We start from the raw sequence: 19,194 nt of genomic DNA, 5'->3' as shown, positions 1-19,194 counted from the left end.
CCATGTTTTTATGAGCATGTTAAGCCTTAAACTTAATTCTGAGGAAACACCGTGAGAAAAAGAACTACTCCAAATCAAAAAGAAGTTGTTGGGTTCTCTTGACATTTCAGTCCATAGACAATGGATGAAGTCTAGAGCTTAATATCTCTTGGCCTCTGTCCCCAAACTGAAAAACAAAGCGGAAACCTGATAATTCTTCTGAATGAGATCTGCGAAATTTTTCTTTATTTATGGTCACCACTACTGTTACTACTATCATGTGGTTTGCACTGACTAGTTAATAGCAACAGGAGATTTTACCAAGTACTCATGGGGGGGGACGGGACCTTGGAAGCCCTTAACAATCAAGTATTCAGCTTATTAAATTTAAGGGCACTCCATAACCCTGGAGATAAATGACTGGTTTGAAAAACAAATGACCAACAAATATTGTTGTACAAATCTGTTATCTTCTTAATAAGAAATGTCTGTGATTTCATAACAGTTATTCTCAACAAAATTACCAACAACAGCAAAAGGCATATGCACTTTTACTACATAAGCTAAATGCTTTATTACTCTTCTTTCTAGATGAACACTATATGTAACAATTAAATGAATGGATGAATGGCAACAGGCAAAGTCTACAATACATTTAATATAAATCAGCAAAACACACACACACACACACACACACACACACACACACACACACACACACACACACACTTATTACACAATCAAATAATTACCAGGTTCATTATTCATTAAATGAGTGGAAATTGGGATGAGATCAGAAATTTTGTGTAATATTAAATTATGCATTTACATATTCTTGAATTCACCAGTTTTATTTAACATTAAAATATTTGGATTTTCACGTTCAAAGTCTGTCATTTCTCGCTCTCGTTCATCCTGACCCCATTCTCCCAATGTCTTCATCACGTCTGGCTGGTTCCTCCGCCACTCTTCCTCTTTCTGCAATCAACAGATTACTTCACAAACTCACTAAAGAATATAGTTCTCCACAGACCAGGCACATTATTCTAAGCGTACTGTAAATAATAAATTATCATAACACAGACAAAAACATTTTGTTAAAAGTAAAACTCAATCTCTATACATACAATTTTGTAATGAGTAAGTTAGAAGATACTAACTGAAAGAATAATTATAGAACAGCTGTACACATGACAAACAGCCACAACATACACTGTAACAGGTGTCAACATTTCACACCTGGCTCTCTACTAATGTCTGGCTCTAGCCCATGATCTTCTTTGATATTTGAGGCTTGAGAGGATGTGTCCTTAGAAACAGAATCTTTAGCATCTATTTCTTCAGATTTATCCTTTTTTATATCTGATGATGGACCTTTTGAATCATTACCACCTTTGGCGACCGCTTTCTTAAGAGGCGTTAGCGATTTCTTAGGAGGCGGTGGCGGAGCGAGTTCATCATCCTTTTCCACTATAACTTTTCCCCCATCCCACCAGCCATATGGCAAGTCACTTGGAACCTAATAGCAGAAGAACATGAGAAACAATACACAAGAAAAACACAGCAACTGTAGGTGTGGAACTCAGGAATTGTATTGTTTCTTCATCATGCTACATTTAAACTGTTTAGAATGGGGAAGGGGTGGTACTTCTGGGAATTATTAATTTTAGTATAACTGGCTTCCAAAACAGTTACTCTCTATTAATCCCAAAATTTACATTAATATCTGATGAGGAAACAGAAACCACATGCACAATGCAAATGAAATGCAATTTGTGTTAACAGTTACTAAAATAGATTTTTATTTCACAATGTGACAAATGATAAAAAATTGATGATTTACTAACATTTTTTCAGCAATCTAACTGCATGCTCTCCACCCACATACTCAATATGAATACAGCTTCACTCTATTATTTGATACACTGCGTACTGAATATAATTTTCCAAGACATGCTTCAGCTACTGATCACTTTGGGTTCTGAAGTGCAGAGGACTAAACTGACAGCTTCATTTTATGACACCCTAACTTAAGTGGAATTAACCAGGTATGATAGTCTGTTACCTCTGTACAACAACAGGAAGACAACATGAAAGCAATGGTGTTTGCAGACGACTTGATGTGGGGAAACAATGCATGCTTGTGAAGAAACTGGGTGACAGTATGGGATGAAATTATGTGAGATTCTTGTTACTTCTAGGGGGGGGGGGGGGCGGGGGGAATATATATATACTTGGGAAGTGTGATACAGGAAAACAGAAGAATGAGAGAGAATGTGCTGGCAGAAAGGCAAAATCATTCATACGAAGTTTTAGGAGCCTGGTTTGGAACAAAGGCATCCCACAAATAAGCAAAGAAGTGATATACATAAGCTACTACATCCTAATTTTGACCTATGTACCTGAAATATGGGTAATAATAAAGAGATGCAAGCAGATTACAGGCATTTGAAATAAAGTTTCCCCGGAAGTAGGAGAGAAGTAACAAGGGGAAACAAGATTAAGAATGAAAGGGTAAGGGAAATAGTGAAAGTGGAATCCTTGCAGAGCAGGATAGAAACATCTAGGCTAGGATGGTAAAGGCACTAAAAGAGAATGGAAATCATGAGGATTCCCAAGAAGATACATAAGACCTGAATGAACCCAGAAAGATGGTAGGAAAACAGGATTAGATGGCGAGGCTTATGTTCCAAATAGATCCAGCCTGAAGCTGGGAACTGCTGAAGATGATAATGATTAAAGATGATAATGATTACAATGCCTTAATTTAACATATTTAGAAAAACATTATTGTAAAGATTTTTCAAATTCATGTGTGCTCTTTTAATTTTTTCAGTCCTGATTGTAGCTCTTTTCCTCTTTTCACTTTTTACATTTATATTTTCACCCAGATATTTCAAATTTTCTGTTTTCTAGATGTTGCCATACTTGGTTTTTAAAATTCTTGGTGAGTTACTTTCATTAGTCATGTATTCTGTCTTCTCAAATGATATTTGTTAACATGCCTCCTCAGCTATTTCCTTCAGGAGTTCTGGTCTATTCTTTGTATTCTATGAGGCTCCATCTAATCATAACGAGATCGTCTGCAAAAGCCAAGCAATTTATTGCTTCTTTTGATCAACCCAACTTTATTAAGTTATTAACCTTTTGTTTTTCTTCTTATAACTTTCTCCAGCATATAGTTGAATAATAATGGCGACAAATCTTCTCCTTTTCTGATTCCTGATACAATTTGAAAAGGAATAGAACTTCTTCCAAAAAAGTTTAATTTTACATTTTGTTTTTGTAAGAGTATGTTTAGTTATTTCCAGAGTTTTCCTATCTACTGCAAATTCCTTGACAGTTTTAGGGTGGGAGCCTGTCTACTGAATCATTTTTTTAAATCAACAACATTAGCACTATCTTATTATTTGATATTCTCATATAACTAATTATTTATTTAGATATGTGTATCACACACAGCCATGCTGAGAGCAACTGTTAGCCATACCCAAAAATATACTGAAGATGCACTTTCATATGACCAACAAGTAACTCTGGACAGTCTTTATGCAGAACATGTCCATTTGTCTGAGGCAGCTTCATATTTATTCCAGTCTCTTCATGACCTCTAGACCCTCTGCCAACTTATTTCAGAAACTATTTCTATTTCACATTGCTTCTTTTTACAACAACGAAAACTCCTGGAGTGAGGACTTAAAAGTAGATAAACAGTACTAGCTTGAAAGCCAGTAGGGTATGTGCTGTTTCCTGCCTGTGTGTATTACATGTCAATCAGCTAAGTTGACATCATCTTGAATTTACTGCAGGATCCTAAAATCAAGATGACATCATATGCTTCAGTGGGACTCAGCAGCATCAGCGTCTCCCTTGAAGATGGCAGAGTGATGGATCACCGAAATATGGAGTTATGTTGCTTTTAGGATCCTGCAGCAAACCCAAGACAGGACTACCAAGAATCAGTTAAGTTACAGGTAAATTATTATTTTCTTAATTTTTATTTATTTCTCACTTTGATTACTAATTGTAGACTTATCTACTGGACAGAAGAGCCTTGTACATTTACCATTCTGTTCATTTCCCAATAAGTAATGTATTTGTCACCTCAGATCCCATCATTCATTACCATGCAGTTTAGCTTTATTAAAAATTCTTGCCATTTGGCCATATGATTTTTTAACAAAGGTGGAATAGCACATGGCCAATGCTCAACAGGTTGCCTGTTTTATCATTGCAAGCCTGGGCAGAAGCTTTTCCTGTCTCCAGCAGCTATTCAACCGTTTTCCAAAACATTTGCATCTCTTTGTAAGTATTCATGGACATCTCTATTACATCTTGTTGTTTGACAAGACCCAAGTTTTCTGTCAGAAAATATTCTGATAATCGTTATACCATACATCAAGGCACGGTCTGATTTGTTCAGCAATTAGCAGAGTACAAACGATCATTTGTCCTATCACTAAAATCTGGATTGTAGGTCATTCAATAGAAGTTGACATCTTCACAGTATTATAATTTAAAGTTGTGGAAACTCTCGCGAGACTGGCATTCAAAAATAGCCTCCTACCAGAAATGAGGCAATAGGCTACAAGTTGTGCTGTCTGTTGGGTATTTGGTTTCACTTTTTTGTTACTAATAAGCTATGTGTGGTATGTGTTTCTAATTGTGATTTTCAAAAATTCTAGAGATGGAATCAATGTGTATATTAAGGCACATGCTTGACATAACAAACCCCCTGCAAACTGACAAATTTAATAGAAGTGCCTAGGAAAAATGTGAATGATCTTTTTCTCCTCATCCAGACGCAGTCTGAAAATATTTACCAAGATCTTTTACTTTCCTATCACAATTATGCATGCTCTATGTGAGGGAATTAACCAGCAGATTTTGTCAGTTAGGCCTGAACTGTTAATGTAAAAGTAATATTTAGTAACTGGCGAGATTCAAACATCAGGCTGAAGTAGTGGCTAGGTCCAACATGTGAAAAGAACAGGACAGATTAATCTGTATGGATTAAGTTCTCAACATGCTTTCATTTAACCGGAAATGAAAAATAGAAGAGCCAATACCAGTATTTATTAGTAGAAACCTCATCAACATTACATGAAGGGCCAGGGAAAAAAAGAGCAGGCAACCTTTTTTTTTTCTTTTTTTAAAGATTTGTTGTTATAGCTCTATTCAGACTGATCATACGCACCTGTTGAGAGGCTAAAATTGAAGGTGGGGAGCCTCAGGTGAGTCCAGAGATATTAGCATATGAAGTTTTACCATAAAGGGAAAGAACCAGGTAAGCCAATTTGTCAGGGGAAGGAAGGAGGCAAATCAGTGGTGACACGAGAGGCCAAAGTAAACGTAAGGTCACCAAAAATATGCAGATATATTCAGAAAAGTCTAGAAACACGTGGATGTACGCACTTGGAAAAAAGAGGAAAGCATCCTACATTCTTCAACTGAGAATCATCATAGCTCGAAGAGCCACTGCAGCCTCAGATTCCGAGAAAACCAACTTGCCTGAAAATCTAAATATAAAGAACATGTACAATACTTTTAATCAAATTCATCCTGGCACGTTTGTATTATATGACATTTCAAAATGCTTTTCAAGCACAAAATCCAATGCTTTGTTTGGATAGCCTTGTGCTGAGTGTGAGGTATTCACAACAAAAATGAAAACTTTAACAATGGAGAAATGTATGGCACAAATTCTTCAGTTAACAACACACATTCCTCACTTGAAAAAAAGCTGAAGTGTTTGATGATTTGAAAATGAGGTCCAAACTGGAGGCAAAGAAAATCAACAAGAAGATGGCTATCTGAACATACTGCAAAAAAAAAAAAAAAGTGTCCCTTCAAAATATAGCATATGATTAATTCACTTTACATGGCAAATTTTAATGTGCTCATTCAAAACCCATTTTCTTGTAACAGGTGAATCCTTTTTTATCTTTATCCTGAATTCACTGTGAAAAAGAGGGTATGTGAAGTGATGTCATTCTTTTTTCACTTCATCATTCATGACTTGAATGAGGCCTCTAAAGAGACCTGTATAATCTGTGGTTCTGCTGGTAATCAAAATAAATACTTAGTCTTCTGCTTCATTCACTAGGCAACTCTCAAATTAGCAATCTGAAGAAGATCAAAATTACATTCCCTGTGTGTGGCCATCCATACTTCGAATGTTGGATTGTGGAACACACAGGCACTGATTTTCAAATGCCTGAAGATTTCAAGGAAATGATCGAAGTATGCAGATATAAGCCATCCTCTTGGATTCCAGTCAGTGTAAATCGAGAAACTGTGTTAGACTGGAAAACACTGCAAAATTCCATTTCAAAATGCAGCCTATTAAGATAATATTATCTGAATCCAGCCACTACTGTGTGCTGAAATATCAAAGGACTTATGGTGGAATGCAAACTGGCATAATAAGAACACCATTATGACAACCAAATCCGGGGTGTTTTAACTGCGCACAACTGTTTATAATGGTGTGCTTGATTTCGGAATTCCTTTCTTGTCTAATGTACAATAGCTTTGCAGTTACCTTCTGTTCACTGTAATATAACAATTGCATTCTTTATGCTGCATTTCCAGGCTAGAATGTAACATTTGCAAACTCTGGCAACCTTCACAGCAGCAAGATGGCAAAACTTCAGCTACCTCATTCCTAATTATGTTAAGTGAGAACTATTGCTGATCTATCATGACCAGAAATTCCTTTAGCCGTGTTTACTATGGAATTGCTGCCTTTTTTGCTTGAGTTACCTGTTTCTTTCCCTTTACAGAGTGACGTTTGATTGCATTTTTGGAAATTATCTCATTCTGGGAACACAATGGATGCCAATAAAACAATTTTCACATGCACCCAACCAAGAAGTTTTAATTGTGACATGAAAATTGTATATGTACTCATATACTGATGTTACCACAATTCAAACATTAAAAGATTGCTTTTTCTGGAGCTTAATAACAATTTATTTACCTGGTTTTCTCCCCTGCCCCTTCATATGTTCAACACTGAACAAAATATGAATAAAATGACCAAGCACAACAAGAACTGAGTGAAATTAATTAAGATTATTTGAACTATTTAAAAATATTATGTAACTGCTGTGCTTAACATTTTATAATTTAACTTTTTCCCTTTTTAATTCAAGATTGAATTTATTAACACAAAGCAAGGAACATTGAGATGTAATGCGGAAACTGTAAAAGGACCACAGCCAGATTTCCTTTTTCCTAACACAATGACAGCATCTATATGAATTGCACATTTGTCAGATTCCCTTTGGAGTTATTATTACAGAATAAATTCTGATGACTTGTCACTAGTAATGAAATGTTATGTGAGAAATGCATAACAAAGGCCGTGTAATTTATTGGCAACTGGCAACTAACAACTAATATTATACATAGGAAATCATAATTTATGGGAAAAAGCTGATGTAAGTGTAAATAAATGACAACACATGCAATAATATTCCAGAAAACATGGGTCCCCAAATGACCCATCTGCCATATAATTGTGACTGTGCTGCCACTGATTTCAGAGTTACATGTTGCCCTAGTTAGTATAAATGTATCCGGATATAAAAATTATGATGAAGTCCCCATCTAGTTGGGCTCAAATTTCACCCGTGTTTTACCTTAACAAGAAATTTACTGCAAATTTGTACCTGTAAGTGATGTTCCACGTGTCATCCTCACATTTGGATGCAATAACGCATTCAACTCTGCAGACTTACTAATTCTTTCAACTACTCCCTAACTGTCTTATAAATCTTGAAAAGTTTGTACAATTCGGGGTTTCTGTTCTACAATCATATCAATGGGTGTGCTGTACACTTATCTTTTGGGATGACCCCACACCCAAAATCCGCAGAGAGCAAGGTCCATGCCCTGTACAAACTATTCCTCTCTGCCCATAATGGTGTGTTAGGTGTCATCTTACATTGGCAGCAATATTTGTCAGTGCCTCATCATGTGTCCCAACAATGGGCCAAGTGCAGAAGTGAAGCATAATTAGTTATAAAGTTGTGTAAGTGGGTAAGCATAAAATTCAGCTAAATAACTGTGAAAGTTTTTGAACAGGGGCTGAAGGGAGGAGGGGGTGAGTCAAATACCACTTATTTTAAAGCATCAGTTACACATAGTAAATTTGTCGAGCAGAAAGTGATATCCACAATTTCAGAGTTTTCACAGTGGCTACCAAGTATACAATTTTCTGTGTTCAAGCCAAGTCATATTTCAGTTAAAACTTGAGTTCTTACGATACTCATTCACCATTTTCCTTATATGGAGGTAACAGTCAGGCTAATGTTATTTTCTTGTATTGTGCTCGTATAGCTTAATGCTGATGGAGTGATTTCACATGAGGTGTGATTTTTATGCAAATGTGGAAAAAAATGAAAAGACTGCAGCCCCTTGCCAACTCAAAGTTATGTGATGGATATCAAATTTCAATCTGGGAACACTCTATTTTTGAAGTACAACCCCAGAGTACAACACGATGATAGCCAATGCCTCTGTCAAATTTAATGGTTCATAGCTAAATTTCTACCACAATCACTATTACGAAGCCCCAGTAAGGTGAAGAATGAGGTAAGATCTTTGTATAAGATCTGATCAAAAAGTAAAGGATATTTTTTATTTCAGGGGCTTTATAATCTGATTTTCAACTTTTTACTATCATTGTCTTGTCGGTACACTTGTTCCTGATTTATGTCTGGATTTTCAGCTGTTATATTCATGTATTTTATTGCTCACAGTCTAAAGGCTGCACATGTTTTCAAAAGTTTGGCAAATTTTTACATTAGAAAAATATGGATCAAGGAATTTGCATTAAATTTTGCTAGAAAAATGTAATATAGTGCAGCATCACATTCAAAATGTCGACTCTAGCTTTTGGTGAATTTACCATGAGTAGGACAACAGTTTAGGAGAGGTATAAATTTTTCAAAGAGGGTTGAGAAGACATTAAAGACGACAATTGCTCTGGATGCCTTAGTGCATAAATTACTGACAATGATGAGGAAGAAGTAAAGAAAATAGTTCTGATAATGTCACCATATCCTTTTGCTGATGATGTTGGTATATCCTTTGGCTCATGACAAGCAATTTCTTTCAGATGTTTTGGGCATGACGTGTAGCAGCGAAGTTTCTTTCTGACATCATCGAATTTCAACAAAAAGCGAAGTTGCTCAGCAATTGTTGAATGAAGTCAACAATAATCCATAATTTCTAAAGAGGGTTACAAAAAGTGATGAAACGCGGGTATATGGGTATGACATTGCAACCAAGGCCCAATCAACCCATGGAAAGAGCCTGAAGACAAATTTGATCACATGTGAAGGTTCTTCTGACTGTTTTCTTTGATTACCATGCGACAGTGCACCAAGAGTTCCTATCTCATGGTCATACGATCAATAACGAATACTACCTGAAGTTACATGCTGTTCCTTTGAAGCAATCCGAAGGAAACTACCAGAATTGTGGCAAAAGCAACTGTAGAAACTGCATCGTGATAATGCTCCCACTAATACCTCAACACTTGCCCGCAATTTTTTGGCAAAAAACAAAACTTTTATGTTGCCTCGGCCATTATACTTGCTGGACATGGCCCCCTGCAACTTCTTTTTATTTCTGAGGCTGAAGAGAACCATGCAAGGAGGTCATTTTGCACCACTGACAAGATAAAAGCAGAATCACTGAAAGAGCTGAACACCATAACTGAAAGTGAGTTCCAGAAGTGCTTGCAAGATGGCAAAAACTGCTAGCACGAGCGTATTATATCTGAGGGGGATTATTTTGAAGGGGACAAAATCACTGACGATAAATGAATAACGCTTCTTTAAGAAAAACAATAATTCCCATTACTTTTTGATCACGCCTCATAACATCAAGAGAGGTACGTTATTTCATAGGCTACATTTTGTTACCACTGACGCTTCCCAATTTTTGAATCTGATACGACATTTACAGTTATCACAGTATACAGAGAGGGTGTGGGTTGTCCAACCTATAAATTTTGACATATTCATAAGACCCATTATAAACACCAGGTACTCTAAATCCAAGGAAGTCCTTTGACAAGCACAGCATACTTCAGTTTTCCGCAGTCATGCGGCTCTGATACCACTTTATTTAGCAGGTCTTCAATTTTGTTTCAGGTAGTACCACAGAATGGAGGCAGTGGCATCAGACAATGTTCGCATGATGGCCTAATAGGTTTAAGGTTTTGAGTTAAGACAAACACATCAGCTTCCTACGTACGCAACAATCCACCAGCTGCCCTCCTCCTGTTCAACTGCCAAGTGCAAAAATGGCAGGTAGTACTGCTCCTTTATCGGCAGTTTCCAACATGATTTTGTTCTCCTGATTTACCAGCAGGTTTGTATGTTATTTTTCTATGAGTAATTTAACGTGTCACTTCCAGCACGTTAGTTTTTCACTGTTCCTTATTATACAAAATCAAGAAATGAATAATGTGTCCATAATTACATGAATATTTCTTGTGCTCCTCAGAGGATACTCTTCAACAGAGTCGAAATTTTTTTTTTTTTTTTTTTTTTTTTGGTAGAGTCAGAGGACAATTCAGTTGAGAAATGTAATAAATATGCAACCGAATTTTTGTTCAGTACTTAAATTTTGTTCAGTACTTACATTCAGGAGCAAATCATTTGTACGGCTGATACACATATAGTTGAATATGACATTATCCTGGCTTTCAGGAGTATTAGTTCCTATGACCACAGAAGTTAACAGGCAATGCCCACGTATATTGCCTGTCGATTAACCAGGTTTCCACACTTACGCCATTCTCTATAACCTGTATCACTCGAGCCGATGGTTGATCCACCAATAGAAATAATCCGAACTACATACTGATGAGGCAGTCACCTCAGATGTATACAGGGAACTGAGGATGACATACATCTCAAAACCTGCCTACTGACAAACAACATATGTGAGCGTCACCTGTTGACCTCTATAGTCCATTTAGTGTGCTTAATGATGCTCTACGCCAATAATATGGCAGATGTGTCACACTAGCTCCTTCCCTTGGGAAGAGAAGGCTGAAAAGAAAAGGCAGTTTACTCAGATCCTTGGCTGCATGGATTCCGAAAATATCTTTCTTGTGAAACAGGCTCAGTATTTTATTCACATGAATTATACTGACAGGGAATCTCAAGTGGATTTCATATTTCTAAATTTCCAGAATGCTTTTGAGACCATTCTCACAAGTAGCCTGAAAACAAATAGTGTTCCTATGGAGTCTAATTTGTGCAAATGGATTTGAGATTTCTTGTCAGAAAGCTCACAGTTCATAGTACTTGATGGAAAGACACCAAGTAAAAGAGAACTGATATCTGGCGTGAACCAAGGAAGTGTTGTAGACTATCTGCTGTTACTAATCTATATAAATGATTTAGGAGACAACCTGAGCAGTCCTCGTAACTGTCTGCAGATGATTATGTCAATTATTATCTAGTGATGTCATGAAGATCTAAACCAGGTGCAAAGTCATTTAGACAAGTTATCCTCCGTACAGTGCAAAAAATGGCAACTGATCCTAAATAATGAAAAGTGTAAGGTCATCCAGAAAGTAATAGAAGAAAAAATGTTAAATTTCAGTGACATGATAAAATCACACAAATATAAAGGCTGTCAATTAAGCTAAATACTTAAGGATTACAATTACAAACAGTTTAAACTGGATCAACCACAGAAAAAAACCTTGTGGGGGAGGTATATCAAAGATGGTATTTTAGTGGCAGGAAATTTACAAGATGCAACAGATATACTATAGAGTCTGCCTACACCACGTTTGTCCATCCTCTTCCGTAGTATTGCTGTGCGGAATAAGATTCTCACTAGATACGACTCACGAAATCGAGAAAGTTCAAAGAAGGGAAGCTCATTATGTATAAGATTGGTAAATAAAATACCCTTATTCTTATTAATTGAAGCCAAAAAGAGGCTTATTACTGTTAATAAAAAACAGGGGAGAGAGTGTTTCACAGATACAATAGGCAAGTTGGGGTTGCAATAAAAAAAAATTAATGCAAGATCTTTTGACAAAATTTCGATCACCAACTCTCTCCCCCGAATGCAAGAATATTTTGTTGACTCTCACCCACATAGGGAGAAACAACCATAGTAATAAAATATGAAAAAGCAGAGCTCACACAGCAAAATTTAAGTGTTTGTTTTCTCATGCACTGGTCGAGAGAGGAGCTGTACAGAAATAGTCTGAAGGCGGTTCGATGAATCCTCTGATAGGCACGTAAGTGAGGACTGGGATCTGTGGCCCCTTTTTAACCATCCCTGCTCCATCACTCTTTCCTCCTAAAAATTATGTTAATTGTAAGATATACAGACTTCTTGTGATACTGCTCTATCAGATGAACTTCCATCAGTGTCCACAAGAATAACTTTTATCACTTCATTTCTGTTGAATGAAACCAGTTTCATGGTGTCTAATATAATTCATTCTTTGAAATAGCTTTATACAAGACGAGAAAGTGTTCGACGATGAGAAGCCTGTATAGTTTCGTGATGTCATGACATGGAATTTCACATTCCACAGTATTCTGCAGAGGGAATAACTACATAAGAGGAGTCAGAATTTTGTTTGGCGGAAAGGACTGTGGCTGACAAGATGCAAGATTGTGTCTTACATTGTAAGCAGAACTCAGGAGACACCTTATAAGATTTTGTAATTTTCAGTTAAAACCCATATTTGGTAGGTTTTACGATGTGATAACTAAATGTTCTATGAACATATGCTGTTCCAAAGCACCTGTATATTGATGGTATCTCAAAACATACATTACTATTGGTACAATTTGATGTAATAAAATGAATGGAAATGTCAAACAGGTGGTTTTAAGAATCTTGCTATTTGGTTGTTTTTGTGTTATAATTTGGGTGTTATGAAGACATGCCATCTCAAGGCAACAGTCCACTGAAGATTTATGAAAATAGCACTGTTCTCAGTATGATATTCACTGTAACTAAATGTCAGTTAATAATACACTGGTGCTTAGAGCCTTAACGAGCTTGTAACATAAAAGACGTATGTTCTACAAGTTTACCACAGTGTAATGGATAGATGCATGGGTTTGTGAAGTCACATGTGATCGGTTCATGACCCAAGCATGAACTGTTAGCGAAATCGGCTCCGGGGAGCGAAATCGGCTCCGGGGAGCGAACATAGCAATTTTATCCCATCCATCTGTAAGCAATCTGTTTGATTTGCAGTCTTAAAAAACATGTTGTCATAGTAGTTGTCTTCAGTCTGACCGTAAATTTATTCTCACTAATTTGATTCAATACTACTTCATTAGTTATCCAGCCTACTCATCTTTCTTATGCTTTCCAAAATCTCTGCTGTACAAGGCTACATTCCAGAAAAATAACTTCATTGAAGATTTTTTAACACTTAAATTAGTATTTCATCTTAATAACTATCTCTTTTTCAGAACACTATTTTTGCTATTGCCAGTCTACATTTTATATCATACCTACTTCCTCCTCTTTCCTTTCTACACAACAGTCTAGAAATTACTTTTTTTTGTCATAGCACTTTTATATATTCCTACCCCCTTTCGCCGTTCCATTCTTTGCTTGTTACTGGCTTGCCATCTGAGCTCTCGATATTCATACACACGCTTCTCTTTCCTCCTATGGGTGGCACCTATCTTATTCACAGTAATGCATGTTTCTACAGCTTTGCTTTTCTCCTCTAGCCATGCCTGCTTCCCCAATTTTCACTTCCTCTCAATTTTTAGACAAAGAGGCAGAAGCAGAGGAGTGAATAACAGACTGTCGATGGACAACTGTGGTAGGTGTCCTATGCACTGAGCTCGAGTAAATGACAAGAGGTATTAAGTTGTGTTTATTGGTAGTTGTTTAGGGTAAGGGTTGTAATACACTGAAGGTAAGGAGTAAGTTGTCTCAGAATAAGTGTTCTTTTAATGCTTATTTTGTCAGAGTATTGGCTGCTGGCAATATCACAGTACTGGCTGCGGCAGCAGTCCTCAGGTTGAAGGGAGGATGATGCTAGTCCGTGTCCTCAAGTTGCTGTACACCGAAGGTAAGGATGGGATTCTAACTGTGCCATTGCTGTAACTCTTCACCTGGAGCAGAGCTCTGGACACTGTGGAATCAGCAACTGGAGAGAGCAGTTCTTGTCACCAAACAAGATAATATGGTGGTCACCGGTCATCAAGTCACTAAGTTAATGCATGGGAGTTAAGGAATGAAGTGAGGAGGATGGACGTGTTTTCTGGGCTTCAATGGGGAGCCATGAGTAGGAGTGTGCTTAGAGAAGTTTCTGGGGAAAGTGAGAAGTTGTGCAAATCTTATGAACATTATGGTAACAGGAGCAGCAAGCACTGGAAGTTGTGCCGCATTCACTATGTCGACTGAAGAGAGTTGAATAGATGCTGAGGGGAAAATTTTGAAGACTGTATTCCAGCCACTGACATCATAGAGTGAAATAGGACTGTAGCAGTGGTGAGTAAGTTGGCACAGGGTAGCAAATCTACAGTGGAGTGGCATATCACACAGATAACAGGCTTGGCGAACGAAGTTTAGAACAATATGCATATGCTACGGAAGCTGACTAGCAAGGTGATGGAATGTGCAAAGACATCGGAGGACGACATAATTTGGCAGCTGCATGTGTTGGATGTAAGACTCACTACAACACAGCTGTTACAATCATTAACAAACAGCATGTGGGACACACAGATGGCAATGATGAGTTTGCAGGAAGCTATTCACCATGCATTACAAGGGCAGCTGACTCCAGTCCTATTATTACCAGAGCAATACTTGCTGGGATCACAAAGGATGCGAGGGAATTACCATCAAAGTTGGGGCTGATTACAGAGCCCAGTAAGCAGAGTTTACCTCCGTTACCATGTTCAGTTGATACAGGTGGGGACTGACCGGCTATGGTACTGGTTTGATTCCTTGTAGCAGGTAGTTTTGAACAGTTTATATGTTACACTATTCACCCCAATCAGTGAGAGTGGGGACCTTAGGGAAATTTGTACAGGTAAGGACTAGTTACTTACTGATCTCAGAAGGAGGTATAGACATGTAGTGGTGACAGAGGAGGGAGGAGGTTACGTGTGTCTGGCCAGAGTGATTCAAACTGGTGCAGATGCATGTATAGTGCAGCTGATTTTGGGCAAAACGAAAGTTGATGAATTTGTACAGGTAAGGACTAGTTACTTACTGATCTCAGAAGGAGGTATATACATGTAGTGGTGACAGAGGAGGGAGGAGGTTACTGTGTGTCTGGCCAGAGTGATTCAAACTGGTGCAGATGCATGTATAGTGCAGCTGATTTTGGGCAAAATGAAAGGATATGATTGTCCAAGGTATACTGTGGAACCTAAACCGTATTTCCAGTAAGCTGGATACCCCGGATTTATTACATATAGAAAACATGGCAGCAGTGGCAAGCTGCTACGACCATAGAAGGCTGTCACAGATAAAGTAAGTGGAGCTGGGGGGGCAGTGGGTCATTAATCAGTGGGATAGCATGTGACTAACAGGGTCACCCTCTCATCTACCAACCACAGTTGCATGAACTACCAAGTTGAACATAACAAAGCCACAGTTGTTCTCACGGATGGACCACTAAGAGGCACTCCCAATGCAGAATTTAACCTTCCTAAATAATACACTGAAACTGAACCTAATCCATTCCCTGAACCAACTGACAGCTCTGCACAACAGATAGATTTCAGCAAACCAGTTGATGAAGCATGTGCAGTGGTATTGGGAAGACAATGACGAGTGACTGGCCTTGAAAGTTATCACATGCAGTGCTATAATGGCAGTACCTCCGTTGTGTGTACCCTTAATCTGTCTTAGGCAGAGAGCCGCCAGTCAACCCAATCCACCTGAAGTGCAAATTCCGTGAGATTGGATCCCTAGAACATGATAATGACTATACATGGAACATTGTAGTGTGAATGTTGGTGAGACATGTATTCCTTAGAGTTTAAGAGGTCACAGAACAAGCCATTAGAGTAAGGGGGGAGATAAATGCCAAGGATACATTACAGCAGGACGAAAAAGTATAAAGGCAAGGTGTGACGTGTGTTCGAAGTCAACTAATGGACTATTAAGTGGAGTAGTAATAAGAAATTTATTAGCCTTTGAGGACATTTAGTGAAGAAGCTTTGTAGTTTAATTGCTGTCTCTGAACCTCGTGGGTTAAGCTCCCAGATAGTTTTGTGATGGAAACTTGTTATGAAAACTTGGGAATCTTAGGTGCAAATCAGTCTCAACTGGGGACCTGAGGGGTGAGGGGCAAATTTGAATACGATAGTGCAGTATCGCAGCAGCCGAAGGCCACCAGCAGGCCCTAGGTGTTGGCATTCCGATTATGGTAAGTGCTTTTGATGTAGTGCAAGACAGGCCCAGCTTGGCTGGGCCAGCATAGCATTAAACACTCTTCTTGCAGTACAGACAAGGAGATTTCTCTGCTTATGGATTTCAGCAGTGTTGTTGAAACCATAACTAGAAGCAGTGCATTGGAACAGGTGTGCTGCAAAATCATCATTTTGGTAGCAAATTCATTAATGACCTAGCAGTTCTACCAGGACATAGGGCCACATCAGGCAAGGTGCAACATGGAGCCACCAGCAGCAGTCATGAGTTCGGGTCTCCCGTCGCGATACCTGGTTCCTCCATTACAGCCACTTTCCAGAGTCAGAGCAAGGCTCATACCATAAGCAAGCAGAACTCCTGCCCAGAGACATGGGAGGGGGCAGGTGGAAGGGGGGTAGTGCAGGTCATATCCCAGGCATGGACGCCACATCCTGTCATCACTTTGTGGATTGTCACCCTTGGTAGAGTTGACTTCCACTGCAAGAATCCTGGTCGTCTTTGAGAACCGCTGACGCCGACTGCTCGTGGTGTGACTCGAGTAATGTGTGCTTGTGCCACCTACTGAGCACAGTCTTCAGCAAATGTTTGAAAATTGTTTCCCACTAAATAGAAAGACATCACAGCATCAAAACATCTTCCTCTGTCAACTTTCCTCTGTTTGGTTTTCGAAAGTTCTCTAACCAGAGAGGAATGAAGTCTACTACTGACACATTTCAACCTGTTACAACGCTGTGTCGTATATGAGAAATTAAAATGTGCAGGCTCAGAACATTTCTATATTATTTTGCACACCTACACACTGAACAGACTGAGCAAAACACACGGGGATGCCAACTGTCCTGTTTTATTCACAAAAATTTCAGTTCTCAGATTTGTATCTTAACTAGTCTTCCTGTCATTGTTTCTCATCTCTGCCACATGTACAGTCTCTCTTGTCACACAGCTCAATTGTTGACCAATGAACAGACAGTGATACACTTGCAGTGAGGGAAAGGACAGACAACATTGTACATGCCTCATCTTTGCCTCTATTCATCCTCATAACAGGAGTGTCCTAGTCCTCAGGTCAGAGTGACTGACATTTTCCCCCCATCTTTTTCACCGCGACACCTGAGAACTCACTGATTTTTCACATTTTCCTCTGTGTATGAATGGATTGGTTTCATTTACTGTAAACAGTGTCTGGTCTTACTGATCCCTTTGTCTGGCCTCATCCTCACAGCAGGTGCCCCCTCTCATCTTGAAGCCTGAGTGACCTACCCCTCCTCTCTGAAATTCCTTGACCTATAATGCTTTCCTCACTGAGGAAGGAACTCTTAGTTCCACAATCTAGGAAAAACATTATCATATGGATATACAATACTGCTCGCCACGTAGAGGAGATGTTCAGTGACAGACAGGCATAAAGAAGAGTGATCAATATATTCACCTTATCGAAGTTCTTCATGGAACATAGAAAACTCTCTCTCTCTCTCTCTCTCTCTCTCTCTCTCTCTCTCTCACACACACACACACACACACACAGATGAACAGCCGGCCAGTCAGCTCTCTGTGTGCTGCAGCCCGACTACAGCTGCATCTGACGTGAGTAGCAAACAAACTGGCTGTTGGCACTTGTCTTGGGTTCTTCCGCCGACGTTTGTCTGATGATTTGCCAGCATGAGTGGCTGGCATTGTCAAAGCTTCACCCTCCATTGCTGTTGGTTGACTAAAGCCGAGCTCACAGCCGCAGACTGTATGTACCTGGCGCGCCAACATCCGAGGGCTTTTCCATTGTCATTTCTGGGGCGGTTCTCCTCTTGCCACCTGTCACATATGTTCGCTGCAGCACGGGAAGCCAGAATCCATTTACCTTGAGGCTTTCCTCTTTCTTCTTGAAGCTGTTCCTGTGTTTGTGTATTTCAACAGCTTCTCTGAACAAGCAGGTGTTGTAGTCATTCTTACAGACAGAACTTCCGTGTCGGCGAACTTCACCACATGGTCAGTCTCAAACAGCGCATGCTCTGCCACAGCAGATTTCTCCACCTGTTTATATTCTGTAATCCTGGTGTTGATGGATCATCCAGTTATTTTAACATGAACTTTTCCGCATGTGCATGGTATGCGGTATATTCCTAGCATTGCATGTGGGACCCTTTTCTCCTTTGCCAATCTGAGACACTGATTTTCTTTGTTGGTTTGTAAATAACCTTTACACTGTTCTTGCACAATATATGGCCGATTCTGTCTGTCACTCTGGGAATGTATGGCAGAAAGGCCGTACCCGTCATTTCTTTTTCTACTTTCTCACTTCGCTGAGTGTTTGGCTCTTTTTTATACTTCTAATATTACTTGTGGAGTACCCACTGCTCCTCAGAACACTCTCCAAGTGTTATATTTCGCATCCAAGGTGCTATGGCTGACTTATTCGTCTTTCCCATGTTATGAGTGTCTTAATCATGCCTCTTTTCTGGCTCGGGTGGCAATTTGACAGTTTGTGCAGGTATTGGTCCGTGTGTGTCGGTTTTCGATACACGCTGTGACCCAGGTTTTCACCATCCCTTGTGACCAGCACATCTACCAATGGAAGTTTTTTGTCCTTCTCTACTTCCATAATAAATTTTATGTTGCCATGGAGACTGTTCAAGTGTCTTAGGAAGTCACCAAGCTGTTTCTCACCATGGCTGCACACAATGAAGATATCATTTATGTATCTGTACCACACTTGAGGTTTACAAGGTGCCAAGACCAGTGCCTGTGCTTCGAAGTGTTCCATGAAGAAGTTGGCCACCGTTGGACTAAGAGGAATACCCATGGTGA

The 19,194-nt window shown here is 38.9% G+C and overlaps 1 protein-coding gene across 3 annotated transcripts in view; it reads right to left on the bottom strand.

Moving 5' to 3' along the window:
* Positions 1 to 767: 767 nt before the first annotated feature.
* Positions 768 to 19,194, bottom strand: part of LOC126412783 (peptidyl-prolyl cis-trans isomerase FKBP4-like) — a 143,953-nt gene continuing 125,526 nt past the window's right edge. Inside the window, exons 9-10 of one of the 3 annotated variants that reach the window (XR_007575341.1) lie at positions 1,140 to 1,498; positions 768 to 957 (exon numbers count right to left, since the gene is read on the bottom strand). Coding sequence is in view for 2 of the 3 variants with exons in the window: in XM_050082553.1 (XP_049938510.1) it covers positions 890 to 957; positions 1,219 to 1,498 (348 nt within the window). In the remaining variant the exon portion in view is untranslated. The remainder of the gene's footprint in view (positions 958 to 1,139; positions 1,499 to 19,194) is intronic. The other 2 variants (XM_050082553.1, XM_050082554.1) reach the window with 2 other exon arrangements.

This window comes from Schistocerca serialis, chromosome 7, assembly GCF_023864345.2.
Source record: "Schistocerca serialis cubense isolate TAMUIC-IGC-003099 chromosome 7, iqSchSeri2.2, whole genome shotgun sequence".
Classification (NCBI taxonomy): Eukaryota; Metazoa; Arthropoda; class Insecta; order Orthoptera; family Acrididae; genus Schistocerca; species Schistocerca serialis.
Note: the sequence above shows the minus strand (reverse complement) of the source record. Positions and strands in the feature narration are given on the sequence as shown.